The following is a 16,625-nucleotide window of genomic DNA, read 5'->3' as shown; positions in this document are numbered from 1 at the left end:
GCTTAAAAATCCTTATTTGACTGTTTCCTCCCCTTCATCTACACTGATTGAAGTGGATTTAAAAAGGGACATCAATAAGGGATCATAGCTTTCACCTGAATTCACCTGGTCAGTGGTTTGTATTCATGGATACCAAGAGAAGCCAGCCCCCCCCCCCCACACAAAATAATACAAAATAAAACGTAAATAAGTTATCTTACGTCTCTGTGTTACATAATTTTCCTTCAATTTACGGTGTCAGAGGAAGGCCCAAAAAATTGTCAAAGACTCCAGTCACCCAAGTCATAGACTGTTCTCTCTGCTACTGCACGGCAAGCGGTACCGGAGCGCCAAGTCTAGGTCCAAAAGGCTTCTCAACAGCTTCTACCCCCAAGCCATAAGACTGCTGAACAATTAATCAAATGGCCACCTGGACTATTTACATTGACCCCACCCCCCTTTGTTTTTACACTGCTGCTACTCACTGTTTATTATCTATGCATAGTCACTTTACCCCACCTACATGAACAAATTACCTCGACTAACCTGTACCCCCGCACATTGACTCGGTACCCCCTGTATATAACCTCGTTATTGTTATTTTATTGTGTTACTTTTTAGTTTATTTAGTAAATATTTTCAAATCAAAGTTTATTTGTCACGTGCGCTGGATACAACAGGTGTAGTAGACCTTACAGTGAAATGCTTACTTACAGGCTCTAACCAATTAACTGCTTGGTTAAGGGCTTGTAAGTAAGCATTTCACGGCAAGGGCTACACCTGTTGTATCATGCGCATGTGACAAATACAATTTGATTTGATTTGTATCTCACTGGAGAAAGCATCCAAGTGAGCGAAGCAGCGCCCCTCTGTCACTTTGTGTGTAGGCCATCTCTCTCATGCTGCCTGGTCAAAAAGAGTATGACATTGGTTCTGCTCATAGCATTGAATACAAGGGAAGCAAGCTAGCATTTGGCCTCACTTCATAAAAAAAATATATAAATGATAGCCAATCAGTGTTGAGTTCAACTGTGAATGGTCCTGGCGAACCAAAAAAAAAGTGTCAAGAGAAGCCAGTTTGGATTTACATCATTGACAGAAACAACTTGAATTGTTGCATCTTGTTGTGTTGTTGTCCTCTGGTGGCTAGCTAGCTAGGTATAAATTGTACCATTCCTAAATTACTCAAGGATGGAGATAGGGATTTGGACTTGTGGTTTTACTTAATTCTCTGTGTGGTCTATGACTGTCATACAATACACACTTTTATTTTTTGTTGTCCTAGGGTACCTGGCTAAAATGCTTGCTCGCTAGCCTAACTTCCATTCATGGGTAACGTTTTTATTTTATTTAACCTTTATTTAACTAGGCATGTCAGTTAAGAGCAAATTCTTAATTACAATGATGGCCTACCAAAAGGCCTCCTGCGTGTACGGGTCTGGGATTAAAAATAAATAAAAATATGGGACAAAACACTCAACACGACATGAAGTGAGACCTAAGACAACTACATAGCATGGCAGCAACACATGACAACAACATTGTAGCAACACAACATGGCAGCAGCACAAAACATCATACAAACAGTATTAGGCACAGACAACAGCAAAAAGGGCAAGAAGGTAGAGACAACAATACAACACCCGATACAGCCACAACTGTCAGTAAGTGTCTACGATTGAGTCTTTGAATGAAGAGATAAAACGGTCCAGTTTGAGGTTTTTTTTCAGCTCGTTCCAGAAAACTGAAAAGAGGAGCAACCCAGGGATGTGTGCACTTTGGGGACCTTTAACATAATGTGACAGTGGGTCGTGCGACAGGTGTCAGAATGGGTGTTGTATATGGAGGATGAGGGCTGTAGTAGATATCTCAGATGGGGGGAGTGAGGCCTAAGAGGGTTTTATAAATAACCTTCAACCAGTGGGTCATGCGACAGGTATACAGAGATGACCAGTTTACAGAGGAGTATAGAGTGCAGTGATGTGTCCTATACGGAGCATTGGTGGCAAATCTGATGGCCGAATGGTAAAGCACATCTAGCCGCTCAAGAGCACCCTTACCTGCTGATCTATAAATTACGTCTCCGTAATCTAGCATGGGTAGGATGCTCATCTGAATCAGGGTTAGTTTGCCAGCTGGGGTGAAGGAGGAGCGATTATGATAGAGGAAACCAAGTCTAGATTTAACCTGCATTTTTGATATGTGCTGAGAGAAGGACAGTGTAGCCATAGTCCCAAGTACTTGTAACCCTCAGAGGTAATAATCACACCGGTGGGGAGAGGAGCATTCTTCTTACCAAACCACATTACTTTTGTTTTTGAGGTGTTCAGAACAAGGTTAAGGGCAGAGAAAGATTTTTGGACACTAAGAAAGCTTTGTTGTAGAGCGTTTAACACAAAATTCAGGGAGGGGCCAGCTGAGTATAAGACTGTATCATCTGCATATAAATCGATGAGCGAGCTTCCTACTGCCTGAGCTATGTGTTGTTGATGTAAATTGAGAAGAGTGTGGGGCCTAGGATCGAGCCTTGGGGCACTCCCTTGGTGACAGGCAGTGGCTGAGACAGAAGATGTTCTGATTTTATACACCGCACGCTTTGAGAGAGGAAGTTAGCAAACCAGGCTAAAGACCCCTCAGAGACACCAATACTCCTTAGCCAGCCCACAAGAATGAAATGGTCTACTGCAGGGTTGGGCAATTCCAGTCCTCGAGGGCCTGATTGGTGTCACAGTTTTTCCCCAGCCCAAGCTAACACACCTGACTCCAATAATCACCTAATCATGATCAATTTGATTAATCAGCTGTGGTTGCTAGGGATGGAGACAAAGTGTGACACCAATCAGGCCCTGAAGGACTGGAGTTGCCCACCCCTGGTCTACCATATAAAAAGCTTTGGCCAAGTCAATAAAAATAGCAGCACAACATTGCTTAGAATCAAGGGCAATGGTGACATCATATAGGACCTTTAAGGTTGCAGTGACACATCCATAACCTGAGCGGAAACCAGATTTCATACCAGAGAGAATACTATAGACATCAAGAAACCAAATCAGTTGATTATTGACAAGTTTTTCCAACACTTTTGATTAACAGGGCAAAATAGAAATTGCGATATAACAGTTAGGATCAGCTTGATCTCCCCCTTTAAATAATGGACATACCGTGGCTGCCTTCCAAGCAATGGGAACTTCCCCAGAGAGGAGAGACAGACTAAAAAGGTCAGAGAAAGGCTTGGCGATGATAGGGGCAGCAACTTTAAAGAAGAAAGGGTCTAAACCATCTGACCTTAATGTTTTTTTGGTGTCAAGTTTAAGGAGCTCCTTTAGCACCTCGGACTTAGTGACCGCCTGCAGGGAGAAACTTTGTAGTGTGGCAGGGGAAAAAGTGGGAGGAGCGTTGTGGCTAGTCGCTTTAGAAGGGGTGGGAGATGAGGAAATGTTGGATGGGCAAGGAGGCATGGCTGAGTCAAATAGGAATCCTGACTTAATGAAGTGGTGATTTAAAGAGCTCAGCCATGTGCATCTTGTCAGTAACAACCACATCATCAACATTAAGAGACATGGGCAGCTGTGAGGAGGAGGGTTTATTCTCCAGATCTTTAACCATTTTCCAGAACTTCTTGGGGTTAGATCCAGAGAGAGAGAACTGCCCCTTAAAGTGACTAACTTTGGCCTTCCGGATAGTCTGAATGCCGGATAGCCTGAGTATGCGTGTGCCGAGCCTTTTGCCAAATGGAATTTTTGAGGTGGAGTAACTCTGCCAGATCACGGTTGAACCAGGGGCTGAACCTGATTTTAATTCTCATTTTCTTTATGGGCCGTGTTTGTTAACAATACCACTGAAAATATTAAAAAAGAAGGTCCAACTGTCTTCGACAGAGGGGATCAAGCTGATTCTATACCATTTTACAGAGGCCAGTTCATGAAGGAAGGCTTGCTCATTAAAGTTTTTTCGCAAGCGTTTGACAAATCTGGACAGGTCGTTTCACTGAGCAGCCATTACGAAGACAGGCTGTAAAACAGTGATCTCTAAGGTCATTACAGAAAACACCAGACTGATACTGATATATTTGTGAGGATGACATCAAGGAAAGTAGCCTTTTCTGGGTGTTTGGAGTCATACCTTGTGGGATTGGTGATAATCTGAGAAAGATTTAGGGAGTGCCATTGCTTTAGGACTTGGTCAGGTGGTTTAAGCATGTCCCAGTTTAGGTCACCTAGCAGGACAAATTTAGACTTAGTGTAAGGGGCCAGGAGAGATCTTAGGGCATTTAGGATACAGGCCGGCGCTGATGGTGGACGATAACACCCAGCAACAGTCAACAAATAGCTATTTGAAAGTTTAATGCTCAAAACCAGCAAATCAAAATGTTCGGGGACAAACTTGGTGGAGACAACCGAGCACTAAAGGTGTTCCTTGGTAAAGATTGCCACTCCACCACCTTTGGAATATCTGTCTTGCTGAAAAAAGGTTATAACCAGAAAGGTTAACATCAGTGTTCAAAACACTCTTTCTTAACCATGTCTCAGTAATGACCAACACGTCTGGAATGGAGCTGTGAACCCACACTTTCAATTGATCGATTTTAGGTAATAAGCTTCTAGTGTTTAGGGTAATAAGCTTCTAGTGTATATCAAGGGAGGCCAAATACTTGCTGGCTTCCCTTGCATTCAATACTACGTGCAGCAACAATGTCATTCTATTTTTGACCAAACAGCATCAGATAGATATGCTACACATATTGAGACAGGCTACACATATTGTTTCGTTTGCTGGGATGCTTTCTCTGGTGAGATACAATCGAATTGAAGGAAATTTATGAAACACAGAGAGAGTCGAAAGATAAGTAATTTTGTATGTTTTCGTATTTTTTTCTTGGGAAAGCCTGTGTTGCCTAGGCATCCATGAATACACACCACTGCATGAAAGACAGGAGGATTCCATTACCATTTCTCTACAAGTAGGGTGAGTCAATATGTTTTTTCTATTTGCACAAACGCACACACACAAATCAGAACCATTGACAGCCACATCATATTTAGCTTATTTTGATTGGACTAAACTGTTTTTGGTATTTTTTTAGTTGTCACTGTACTAGACTAAGGATAGGTGATTTGATGTTGTTGAAGTTGAAATGGTGCTGGAATAGTGGAGGCAGTAACTGTTTTCTTTGCGACATGCGGTAGGTAACTCTGCGTGGTTCAAAATCAATAGTTGTTTAGTAGTCTGAAAATGTCGGAAACATTAACTTGCTTGACCATGCTGTAGGTCATGTAACTGCTTGTTACATACAATATGCTTTGTGGAGAAGGAGAATATCTTAGAGCGCTCTAAGAAATGCCAAAGGGTAATACTAACCGCTGCATGGTCAGAACTGAGTGACAATGGCATGCATTTATAGAGTAGTCTACTAACTCTCTGGACTGGTGAGACATAATCTGCATTGCTACAGAGTCATTCAACATTACAGGACATATTTTAATCATATTTTGATGTGAAATGTCACCTGGTAGCAAAATACATGAAATAATAGTGTTGTTCAAGTTTCATCTTGTATATGAATTGTACGTTTGAATTGAGTGATACATTATACACTGAGTATACCAAACATTAGGAACACCTTCCTAATATTGAGTTGTACCCCCCCAACCCAGCAGCGTTGTAGTTCTTGACGCAATCTTTTGTCTTGCCCACACATACACAATCCATGTCTCAATTGTCTCAAAGCTTGAAAATCCTTCTTCAACATGTCTTCTCCCCTTCATCTACAGTGATTGAACAAGTAATTGAACAAGTGACATCAATAAGGGATCATAACTTTCACCTGGATTGACCTGGTCAGTCTATGTCATGGAAAGAGCATGGAAATGTCATAGAAAAGGTACGGTATGTTTTAAAAACTCTGTTTTTGTAGCAATTTCAAGTACTAAACGGTCTTATTGTGAAAATAGTAATACTCGTGGAAGTGGATTCAAAGTTTGATCACAACGTTGAAGTGTAATAGAGTAAACAGGATGAGTTTTAACTGCAGTTGATCCACGAGACACGAAGACACGAAGTCCACGAGACAACAAAGAACCCTTTGCTCTCCATTGACATAGGATATATTTTGTCTGTTTGATTTTTACTTTCTGTGTCTCAAGGTATAATAAATATAAAGTAAATGAACAACTTTGGGATGAATGGCACCATGAACCAGACAGAGGGGCAGCACAGAGACAACTATGACGTTTGGAATGGCAGCAACACCTACAACATCACACTTCTCAATGTAACCGCTGTCTTCCAGTCCCCTCATCCCCCCTGGTCATGGACAAGGCCATCAGTGGCATCACCATCATCATCCTCTTCATCACCATGGTGTCCCTGGGCTGCACCATGGAGATCTCCAAGATCAAGGCCCATATCCTGAAGCCTAAAGCGGTGGCCATTGCAGTGGTGGCCCAGTTTGGTATTATGCCTTTCACTGCCTTCAGCCTGGCCAAAATCTTCCAGCTGGGCCCCATAGAGGGTGTGACCATGCTGATCTGTGGCTGCTGTCCGGGGGGGAAACTCTCCAACATCTTCGCCCTGGCCCTGAAGGGTGACATGAACCTCAGGTGAAACTCATTGATATGTCTGTTGTGAGGAGATTACAGCAGTCTGCTTCATCAGGCTGCTGAGGGTTTTCAGCATATTTACGTCAGGCCACAGAGGCTATTAACATGTCGGACAAAACCTAAATGGTAACTTCTTGAAAGTAAATTTGTTTCACAATAGAAAAATACAAATGTTGAAATAATTTTGCACATGGCATGAATGCTAAACAAAAAAAATCACACAAACTCAGTTAATAAAATATGGAATGGAAATTATAAAAAGTTTAATTCCCCCCTCTCTTTGTATCCTACAGCATTGTAATGACCACATGTTCTACTGTTTTGGCCGTGGGTATGATGCTTCTGCTGCTCTTCCTATATTGCCATGGCTTCAATAACTTGGAAAATGCTGTGCCTTACACCGGCATCACCATAGCTCTCATCATGACACTAGTGCCCTGTGCCATTGGCATAGCCATCAACCATTGTGTACCACAGTACGCTCAGATCATCATCAAGGTAAACTGAAATACAGGGCCCAGATTCACAGTTCTTACACAAAAACTTAAGCTTCTTCAGAAAGAAAATAAGAAGTTCATAATATAGTTCATAAGTTCAATTCCTCAACAATATCTTAAGATTGAATGATTTTCTCAAAAACTTCTCAAATATATTATTACAATCTTAAAATGTTTGTTGCTAGGCAACCGATTTAGCTAGCTATCTATCTAGCAATGACAATCATGTTAGCATATTTCCTACTGAGATTACTGTTCTAAAACATGTTCTTGGGTTTAAAATAATCAATACTGAAACTCAGATGAAGTTTGTGAGTGAATGAAACATGTTCAATTGCTTTATGAGCGTATTCTCTCACTACCCTGAGTTTAAGAGGGTTTAGCTATTTTAGAATTAAGAACAAATCCAAAAATGTTATTTTAAATAATCTAACTTCTTAACTTTTTGCTTAAGGAGAAACATAAGAAATAGCGCAAGAACATTTCCAATAACCTTTTTGAGGAATAGCAACTTTGCTTAACTTTCTTCATATGTCTATAGTTAATAAAAAAATGTCAGTTAAGAATACATTTCTTCTTAAGAAGGTTTTGTGAATCTGGTCCCAGGTCTTGTATTTTTGACCAAAAAAGTGACATGTCTGGAGAGATACACTGAGTGGACAAAACATTAGGAACACCTTCCTAATATTGAGTTGCACCCCCTTTTGCCCTCAGAACAGCCTTCAATTCGTCAGGGCATGGACTCTACAAGGTGTTAAGCGTTACACAGGGATGCTGGCCCATGTTGACTCTAATACTTCCCACATTTGTGTCAAGTTGGCTGGATGTCCTTTGGGTGGTGGACCATTCTTGATACACACGGGAAACTGTTGAGCGTGAAAAACCCAGCAGCGTTTGCAGTTCTTGACACACTCAAACCGCCTGGCACCTACTAATGTTTTGTACACACAGTGTATAAGAGTGTACCTTTTTATAACATTTTGTTTCTAATGCATTTATACAGCATGTTCTAATTACTAAAGGACATGAATGGATAGCCTCTGTAAAAGCATGCCTGATTTGGCAGAGCTTTTACTCCACAGGTTGGTCTAAGCATCTTACTGATTGCCTACATGGGCATTGGCGTCATGTCAGGCATCTCCATTGGGGGAACAGTGTGGGTGGTTTTCTCACCCCAACTCATGGTTGCACTGATGCCCCTGACAGGCTACCTGCTGGGATACATCATGTCCACCATCTTCAAAGTCAATCATCAGTAAGTGCACTGCTGTATTCATCTGTTCAAGGATGGGGCTAAGGGGCATGTATCCATTCATAGCTATCAATAATAATATACAGTTGAGTGAACCATGTAACAAATATTTTCTCAGATGCAGGACTAGTTCTATGGAGACAGGCTGTCAGAACATCCAGCTGTGTTCCACCATCTTGAAGGTGGCCTTTCACCCGGAGATCATTGGCCCCCTTTATCTGTTCCCACTGATCTACATCATATTCCAGGGAGGCGAGGCGAGGCACTGCTTTTCATCATCCTCTTCAGCTGTTACCAAATCTTCAAGCCACCAGCTTAGGGTAAGTGTCACAGCTGTCTGGATAACACTAAAGTAGGTGTGGCTCACAGAACTTAATGTAGCCGAACCACGCTGTCGTTAGTGTGCCAGACTGTTTGACAAAATAAAGGCAGTCTTTCTTCTAAAATAATCTCTTCTTTCTCTCCCATAGCAAAGCCTGTATACCTGGCAGTGGCTGGTAAAGTGTAGAAAGTAGTAAAGTAGAGTAAATTTGCTATAGGTCCCAGAAGGGAGAAGCCCATAGAGATGGAGAGGGCACAGGAGGACACCAGACCAAATTGAACAGGTCCAGGACAGGAACCACCACAGCCATGTATGGCATTTTAGGGCAACATAGCTTGTTTGGGATGTGCAACACAATTTTACAAATGCAACTGTATACTGTAGGTGGAACTAGATACTATCATGTATGGTTGACCCTAGAGTATTTTGACACAACAGGGAATGCCCAGGTATGTTATACTTAGTGTGTAAATCTAAAAAAGTTATAATGTAGATTAAGGTTTGAACCAAATACTAAATGTCATTTCTGTACGACATAAAAGCAGCATATTTGTTCCTTTTGCTGATAGTATGGAGTAGCCAAAAATCCATCAGTGTTCTTGTGGCAGTTTAATGGGAAATTGTGTGATGCTTGTAATTACACAAACCTAATTTTCTGCTAATTAATTTTCAAAAAGTAGGTTTTAGAAGTCAATACTATGAATAAAGTAATTCACAATGCCACCTGGTGCTGAAAGAAAGTACAAGTAACCATAGCTATAAAACTATTCAGTGAAAGAGTTCGGGATTGGTTGACAAGAACAAAATGTTGCACAGCTCAAATTATATTTAATCAAAATTATCACAGGGTATATACAGAGTAAAATTAACTATCTTCACACCAATTGCATTGCTTAGTCCCAAAGGAAATCCAAAGCAACTGAAACCAGCAACTGAAACCATTTGAATAGGCATGACACTAAGCTTCTGTACATAACAATGACCTGTTTTTCATTAATTATGGTTAACCCAATTAACTTTAGTCTCACATTATGTCCTTATGAGTCCACCAAGGTGGCAAAGTTAAAAGACCCGTCTTAATATAATTTCCCAAGAATTGCGGAAGCGTCAAAGGAACCATGGCTGATCAACAGCATTCTGAACATTAATATATTAAATACTCAATTAAGTTTCCCTATCTAGACTTAATTAAAACAATTTCAAAACAACCCACAAATAAATAGTAAGTATTAGGTGTCCAAGAAACACCAACTATGCTCCAATTTGTTACATCACTAAGCTGTGGCGACTGAAAATGTACATTCATTTTAAAATAATTTTTAGGAATGAAACCCAATACAGATGGTGTTTGTGCATAGAAGTGGAGATCTAAGGCCATTAGAGAAAGAGTGTACTGACATGAATGAGAGAATATGAATGCTAAGCCCAATGTCAATGAGCTGAGAAAAGTTGTGCCTCAACCTTGGGAACACTTGCCTTTAGCAAAATCTTCAAATAAGTGCGTGGGAAAAACATTGAGTTCAAAACCATGATCAGAAAGGATGTGACATCAAATAGTTGTGCCATAAAGAACCCCAATGAGAATATGAAAAGTTAAAATCATACGTTCTTATCATTAAAATGTTAAGAGTAATTGTAAAATCTGTGTATGTGTGAGAATGACTGGTTCAATATAAGTTGCAGTGGCCTTCATCATGCATCATGCCTGTTGTGCTGCAGTGATCATGTAAAAACAGGTTGACATGGTACAAATTGGTGATGGGTGCAATGATTCTCAAAATGTGTTTGCAGCATTAACCATCAAAAAAAAAAAAAATACATATGGATTACAAGTAAAGAATTTTCAAAAGGCATATTGAGCCTTTCAAAAAAACCTTCCAACATACTGGGTGCTCTCTCTCTTAGTTTTATGTCTCTGCACTAAGCCAATGGTTAAAAGAGCACGTGTCAGACACTGGACATAGTGTAAGAAGTCCTATAAAATTGCTAAGCATGTATGTACATGTGAAATCCCTCTGTGCCCTTCTCTGGATGGGGGAAGAGGTAACATTCTGCTGAGAATGACACGGCCTCACTTAGTGCCCCAAGAGGAGGTGGGTGGATAGTCTGTTGTGTTGGCAGCTGCTGCAGTGGGGAGCTCCAGACAGGCCTCCGGCTCAACACAGCAGGTCAACAGCAACCCTGTCAGCAACTCTGGGTGTTTCCGTAACATACACCCAAGCGTCTGCAGCATGCTTCAGGCCTCCTTCAACAAAGGCATATCTGCAGGACGAAACGAGATACATCAATACACTATATGCATATACGTGCATTATCAACCAATACATGCATGAAGAGAGGCCTGTTTGGAGAGACATAAATTGACGTCCCACCGTCAGAGTAGTCCATCTCAGAGTTGAGGGGCAGGCTGTGCTGCTCACTGCACGTGGAGTCCCTCCGCTGTGAAGGTGCTGCAGCAGCAGCCTGCTCCAGGCCCCAGCAGGATGAGAGAGAGGAGGAAGAGGCGAAGGATGGTGGTACTGGGTGAACCACTGCCATCTCTGAGAGCTGGGGGAGGGTGGAGGGCCTGGCCTGGGCAATAAGAGGTTCTGTCGTCCCTGCAGCTTGCTGGCCCTCTGACAGCACTATCTGGACCCGGGACTCAGAGCTGAGACTCAGAGCCCCTTCGCCACACACCGCCTCCTCATAGGATGGCAGGGCCACCTGTACCCCCTCCACCATGATGGACACGGGCTGGCCTGACACCCCCTGCTCACGGCTGGGGGAGCAGAGGAGTGGAGCAGTCTTAATACCTAATTACTTTAGACTCTTAAAAAGGAAAGATTCACCCATTTAGAAAGTTATCGTATTTGTACGTTTCTGAGCGATGTACTATCGATCCCCAGGGTCATATCATGTTTTCATGTGTATCTGAGCTATTCATCGTTCAAGCAGATATGAATACAGCCGGAATGAGAAGTTTTGCATCATATGAACTATTTCTGCCTGCTTGAACAGTTATGAGACATGCACACCCCTGGAGTACACACAGCTTTAGTAGGATTAGCCTACTACAGCTGATACTGAATAAGCATGTCTGTGGTTTCAGGCCACTCACCGGCTGTGGTTGAAGGACTTGAGTTTAGGCTGCAGCAGGACAAACAGGACCACTAGCAGCAGGATGAGGGCTACAGAGCTGGCAGTGGAGGCCACAATGGATAGGGTGGGTATGCCAAACACAGGGGTAGGGTCTCTGTCTGGAAGAGGGGAAGCAGGCAATGAGACCACACTCAAACACTGTCCATTAAAGGACAGACAGTCCTGCCTGAGGCTTCAAAACGTAGCATAGTATAACTTCATCTTGCAGGTTGATACAACAATAAAACAAATAGCTCAAGCTACCTAACACTGAACTCTGGAGAATAAGACCGTGTAATCACAATATGGTCACCAACCTTGGTCCAGGAGACAGCTAATCTGCATGGAGCCATCCCACTCCCCATCCTGACAGGTCAGGTATTTATAGTCTCCCTTCAGGATGTAGCCTTCATCACAGAAGTACTCGATCACAGTGTGATGGTTTAGTCTATGGCAGGGGGACGGGTGGCAGGTGTAGCCCCCATTCTCTGGCTCAAATGGAGGCAGACACACTGTTGACAAGAAAAAAAGAGAACCATTATCAGTGAGCGCACAAACCAAATTTTAGACTTAAAAATATGTTAGTGTGTTTGGAATGAATTCAGAGTATTTAGTAAAGCCATTGGTACCATCACTGCGTATGCAGCGGGGTGGGTCTGAGGACCAGCAGCCCAGGGGGGTGCAGGTGATGATGTTGGGCCCGTCCTCCAGGAAGCCTGGGTCACAGCTGTACTGGAGCACCGTGCCCACGGGGAAGGAACCTCTGTTGGTCTCTGTCAGATTGACTGACCCATGCTGGACCATGAATGGCCTCACACATCCTTGGTTGACACAGCTAATCTGCATGGGGCCATCCCACTCCCCTTCCTGACAGGTAAGATATTTGTATTTGTAGTCTCCCCTCAGGATGTAGCCTTCATCACAGAAGTACTCAATCACAGTGCCCTGGCCTAGCCGGTGGCAGGGAGAGGGGTGGCAGATGTACCTTCCATTCTCGAGCTCAGACGGAGGCCGGCACACTGCTGGTCAGAAACAACACAATCATGTTATAGTTATAATCCTACATTAACTACATTTTGATTTCAACTGGAGAGAAATTATACTCTTCACAATGAGTCATAGTGGTGGCCACATTGTGGAGAGTGCCACTCACCATCACTCTGTATGCAGCGGGGTACCTCTGAGGACCAGAGGTTAAGAGGGGTGCAGGTGATGATGCTGGGCCCATCAGCCAGGTAGCCTGGGTCACAGCTGTACTGGAGCACTGTGCCCACAGGGAAGGAACCCCTGTTGGTCTCTGTCAGGTTGACCAGGCTGTTCTGCACCATGAACGGCCTCACACATCCTGAGGAGGGAAGAAAGGGCATATAATTGATGCTAGAATATTCTGATGTTAATGCTCTATTTGAAACAATGTTGTTAAAAAGTATTTCTATGCGAGTGGGTTTTCTGATGCTTATACAGTGGGGAGAACAAGTATTTGATACACTGCCGATTTTGCAGGTTTTCCTACTTACAAAGCATGTAGAGGTCTGTAATTTTTATCATAGGTACACTTCAACTGTGAGAGACGGAATCTAAAACAAAAATCCAGAAAATCACATTGTATGATTTTTACATAATTAATTTGCATTTTATTGCATGACATAAGTATTTGATCACCTACCAACCAGTAAGAATTCCGGCTCTCACAGACCTGTTAGTTTTTCTTTAAGAAGCCCCCCTGTTCTCCACTCATTACCTGTATTAACTGCACCTGTTTGAACTCGTTACCTGTATAAAAGACACCTGTCCACACACAATCAAACAGATTCCAACCTCTCCACAATGGCCGAGACCAGAGAGCTGTGTAAGGACATCAGGGATAAAATTGTAGACCTGCACAAGGCTGGGATGGGCTACAGGACAATAGGCAAGCAGCTTGGTGAGAAGGAAACAACTGTTGGCGCAATTATTAGAAAATGGAAGAAGTTCAAGATGACGGTCAATCACCCTCGGTCTGGGGCTCCATGCAAGATTTCACCTCGTGGGGCATCAATGATCATGAGGAAGGTGAGGGATCAGCCCAGAACTACACGGCAGGACCTGGTCAATGACCTGAAGAGAGCTGGGACCACAGTCTCAAAGAAAACCATTAGTAACACACTACGCCGTCATGGATTAAAATCCTGCAGCGCACGCAAGGTCCCCCTGCTTAAGCCAGTGCATGTCCAGGCCTGTCTGAAGTTTGCCAATGACCATCTGGATGATCCAGAGGAGGAATGGGAGAAGGTCATGTGGTCTGATGAGACAAAAATAGAGCTTTTTGGTCTAACTCCACTCGCCGTGTTTGGAGGAAGAAGAAGTATGAGTACAACCCCAAGAACACCATCCCAACCGTGAAGCATGGAGGTGGAAACATCATTCTTTGGGGATGCTTTTCTGCAAAGGGGACAGGACGACTGCACCGTATTGAGGGGAGGATGGATGGGGCCATGTATCGCGAGATCTTGGCCAACAACCTCCTTCCCTCAGTAAGAGCATTGAAGATGGGTCGTGGCTGGGTCTTCCAGCATGACAACGACACGAAGCACACAGCCATGGCAACTAAGGAGTGGCTCCGTAAGAAGCATCTCAAGGTCCTGGAGTGGCCTAGCCAGTCTCCAGACCTGAACCCAATAGAAAATCTTTGGATGGAGCTGAAAGTCCGTATTGCCCAGCGACAGCCCCGAAACCTGAAGGATCTGGAGAAGATCTGTAGGGAGGAGTGGGCCAAAATCCCTGCTGCAGTGTGTGCAAACCTAGTCAAGAACTACAGGAAACGTATGATCTCTGTAATTGCAAACAAAGGTTTCTGTACCAAATATTAAGTTCTGCTTTTCTGATGTATCAAATACTTATGTCATGCAATAAAATGCAAATTAATTACTTAAAAATCATACAATGTGATTTTCTGGATTTTTGTTTTAGATTCCGTCTCTCATAGTTGAAGTGTACCTATGATAAAAATTACAGACCTCTACATGCTTTGTAAGTAGGAAAACCTGCAAAATCGGCAGTGTATCAAATACTTGTTCTCCCCACTGTATAATATCAATGAGTCATGAAGGCAGTGGGAGCCGAGTTGGCGCAAGGCAAGAGAGGATCTCTAGCAACAGTTTCAAGACCCCATCCAGCATATTTTACTAATCAGCTATGGGAAGGAGAGGATGTGGGGACTTGACACCTTAATATTGATATTACATGTGGCAGATGTGGGCCAGTTGTTTGCTCAAATAAACCCAATTCCGATGTTACAATTGACCACATAGAGCAATGTACATCTAGCATTATTAGACTTAAAGAGAGGAGCTGAATCTTAGCAGGGTAAAAGCAGCAGTAGTGTACGGAAAGGAGGAATGAAGCTGTGTGAGGGAGCCTTTTGCTGAAGATGAGCGACCTCTTACCTGACCCTTGTCCAGTGGATAGCACAGTCAGGAAGAGCAACAGAGAAAGTGACTGCTTGTCTGCTGATGTGGGCAGCCCAAGGGCTTTTGACGTGGACTCTAACATTCCATTGCACATCTTTTACTTCAGCTGCAGAGGTAGTCAGCTCAACCTAGGGGATAGAAGAGGAACCCCGTCCCAGCTCTAGTTATGCTAGCCACATTTGACTGAGTCAATACTAACATTAAATTTGATAGCTAGCTAGCCAGCTTGTTACGTTCTGTTAGGTCATACTGTACCCAGGTCCATTTGGTTTTAAGTTAGCTAACTTGAGCCAGTTGTCTTCCTCTCTCGGTTGTTAGCTATCCCTAGCTACATAGTTACACCACAAAACCTGGCTAGCAGCGGTACTAGCTAACGTTATTTATCGCCAGACGTCAGCATAATAGCTAACTGCGAATCAAGTAGCTCCAGCTAGAACTAGCTATGCTAACAACAAAACCCTTAGCTATCGACAGTAGCTGCATAGCTAACGAACTAGCGTTAGCTCTGCTTGTGGCTAGCAACGTCTGCTATACTATACTTAACTAACGTGTCGCGTTGCAAGCTTACCCACACAACAATTCAGCCAGTCAGATCCTCCTCCACCCTCTTCCTCGCTTACTGTGGATACATCTGGATAATAATATCAGTCTCTGTCGAAATACAAAGATAAAAGGCAACTGTACTTCGCCAGATGCATCAACTATGCGCGGTCAGGGGAGACTGGAAATCGTCCCCCGCTAGACTAGTTTGGCGACGGGTAGGCTGAGTTCTTCTTCTGGACTGGGTTCTTCTTCTTTTACGTTTTATGGCAGACTACACCTATTGATGTATTGCCGCCACCTACTGTATAGAATATTGAAACAAAACAAAAACTGTATATTCCCACTCCTTCAGTCACATTCAAATCACACAGTGGTGGAAAAAGTACTCAATTGTCATACTTGAGTAAAAGTAAAGATGCCTTAATAGAAAATAACTCAAGCAAAAGTCGCACAGTAAAATACTACTTGAGTAAAAGTCTAAAAGTATTTGGTTTTAAATCTACTTACGTATCAAAAGTAAAAGTATAAACCATTTCAAATTCCTTATATTAAGCAAACCAGACGGCACAATTTTCAAAAAACGTTTTATTGACGGATAACCAGGGGCACACTCCAACACTCAGACATATTTACAAAGCATTTGTGTTTAGTGAGTCCGTCAGATCAGAGGCAGTAGGGATGACCAGGGATGTTCTCTTTAAGTGTGTGAATTGGACCATTGTCTTGTCAAAATGTAACAATTACTTTTGGGTGTCAGGGAAAATGTATGGAGTAAAAAGTACATTATTTTATTTCGGAATGTAGTGAAGTAAAAGTTTGCAAAAATATAAATAGTAAAGTACAGATACCCCCAAAAATTACTTAAGT

General features: G+C 42.7%; 1 protein-coding gene and 1 pseudogene across 4 annotated transcripts; one reads left to right on the top strand and one right to left on the bottom strand.

Moving 5' to 3' along the window:
• Positions 1-6,157: 6,157 nt before the first annotated feature.
• On the top strand, positions 6,158-6,682 carry LOC139584080 (hepatic sodium/bile acid cotransporter-like; annotated as a pseudogene).
• A 2,775-nt stretch (positions 6,683-9,457) lies between these two features.
• Positions 9,458-15,986, bottom strand: LOC139530781 (sushi domain-containing protein 6-like). Of its 4 annotated transcripts, none has more exons than XM_071327471.1 (8): positions 15,788-15,986; positions 15,192-15,343; positions 12,920-13,111; positions 12,396-12,785; positions 12,084-12,278; positions 11,747-11,885; positions 11,022-11,407; positions 9,458-10,911 (listed from the first exon to the last, which is right to left on the bottom strand). In XM_071327471.1, exons 2-8 carry the CDS (start codon positions 15,307-15,309, stop codon positions 10,886-10,888), a joined length of 1,446 nt encoding a protein of 481 aa, XP_071183572.1. In that variant the 5' UTR covers positions 15,310-15,343; positions 15,788-15,986; the 3' UTR covers positions 9,458-10,885. The 4 variants fall into 4 exon arrangements, with proteins under 4 accessions (XP_071183572.1, XP_071183571.1, XP_071183568.1 ...); XM_071327470.1 differs by having other exon boundaries at positions 15,784-15,975; XM_071327467.1 differs by having other exon boundaries at positions 12,396-12,788; positions 15,784-15,957.
• Positions 15,987-16,625: the final 639 nt, after the last annotated feature.

Source organism: Salvelinus alpinus, chromosome 9, assembly GCF_045679555.1.
Source record: "Salvelinus alpinus chromosome 9, SLU_Salpinus.1, whole genome shotgun sequence".
In the NCBI taxonomy this organism is placed as follows: Eukaryota; Metazoa; Chordata; class Actinopteri; order Salmoniformes; family Salmonidae; genus Salvelinus; species Salvelinus alpinus.
The sequence above is the reverse complement of the archived record's forward strand: the minus strand, read 5'-3'. Positions and strand labels throughout refer to the sequence as shown.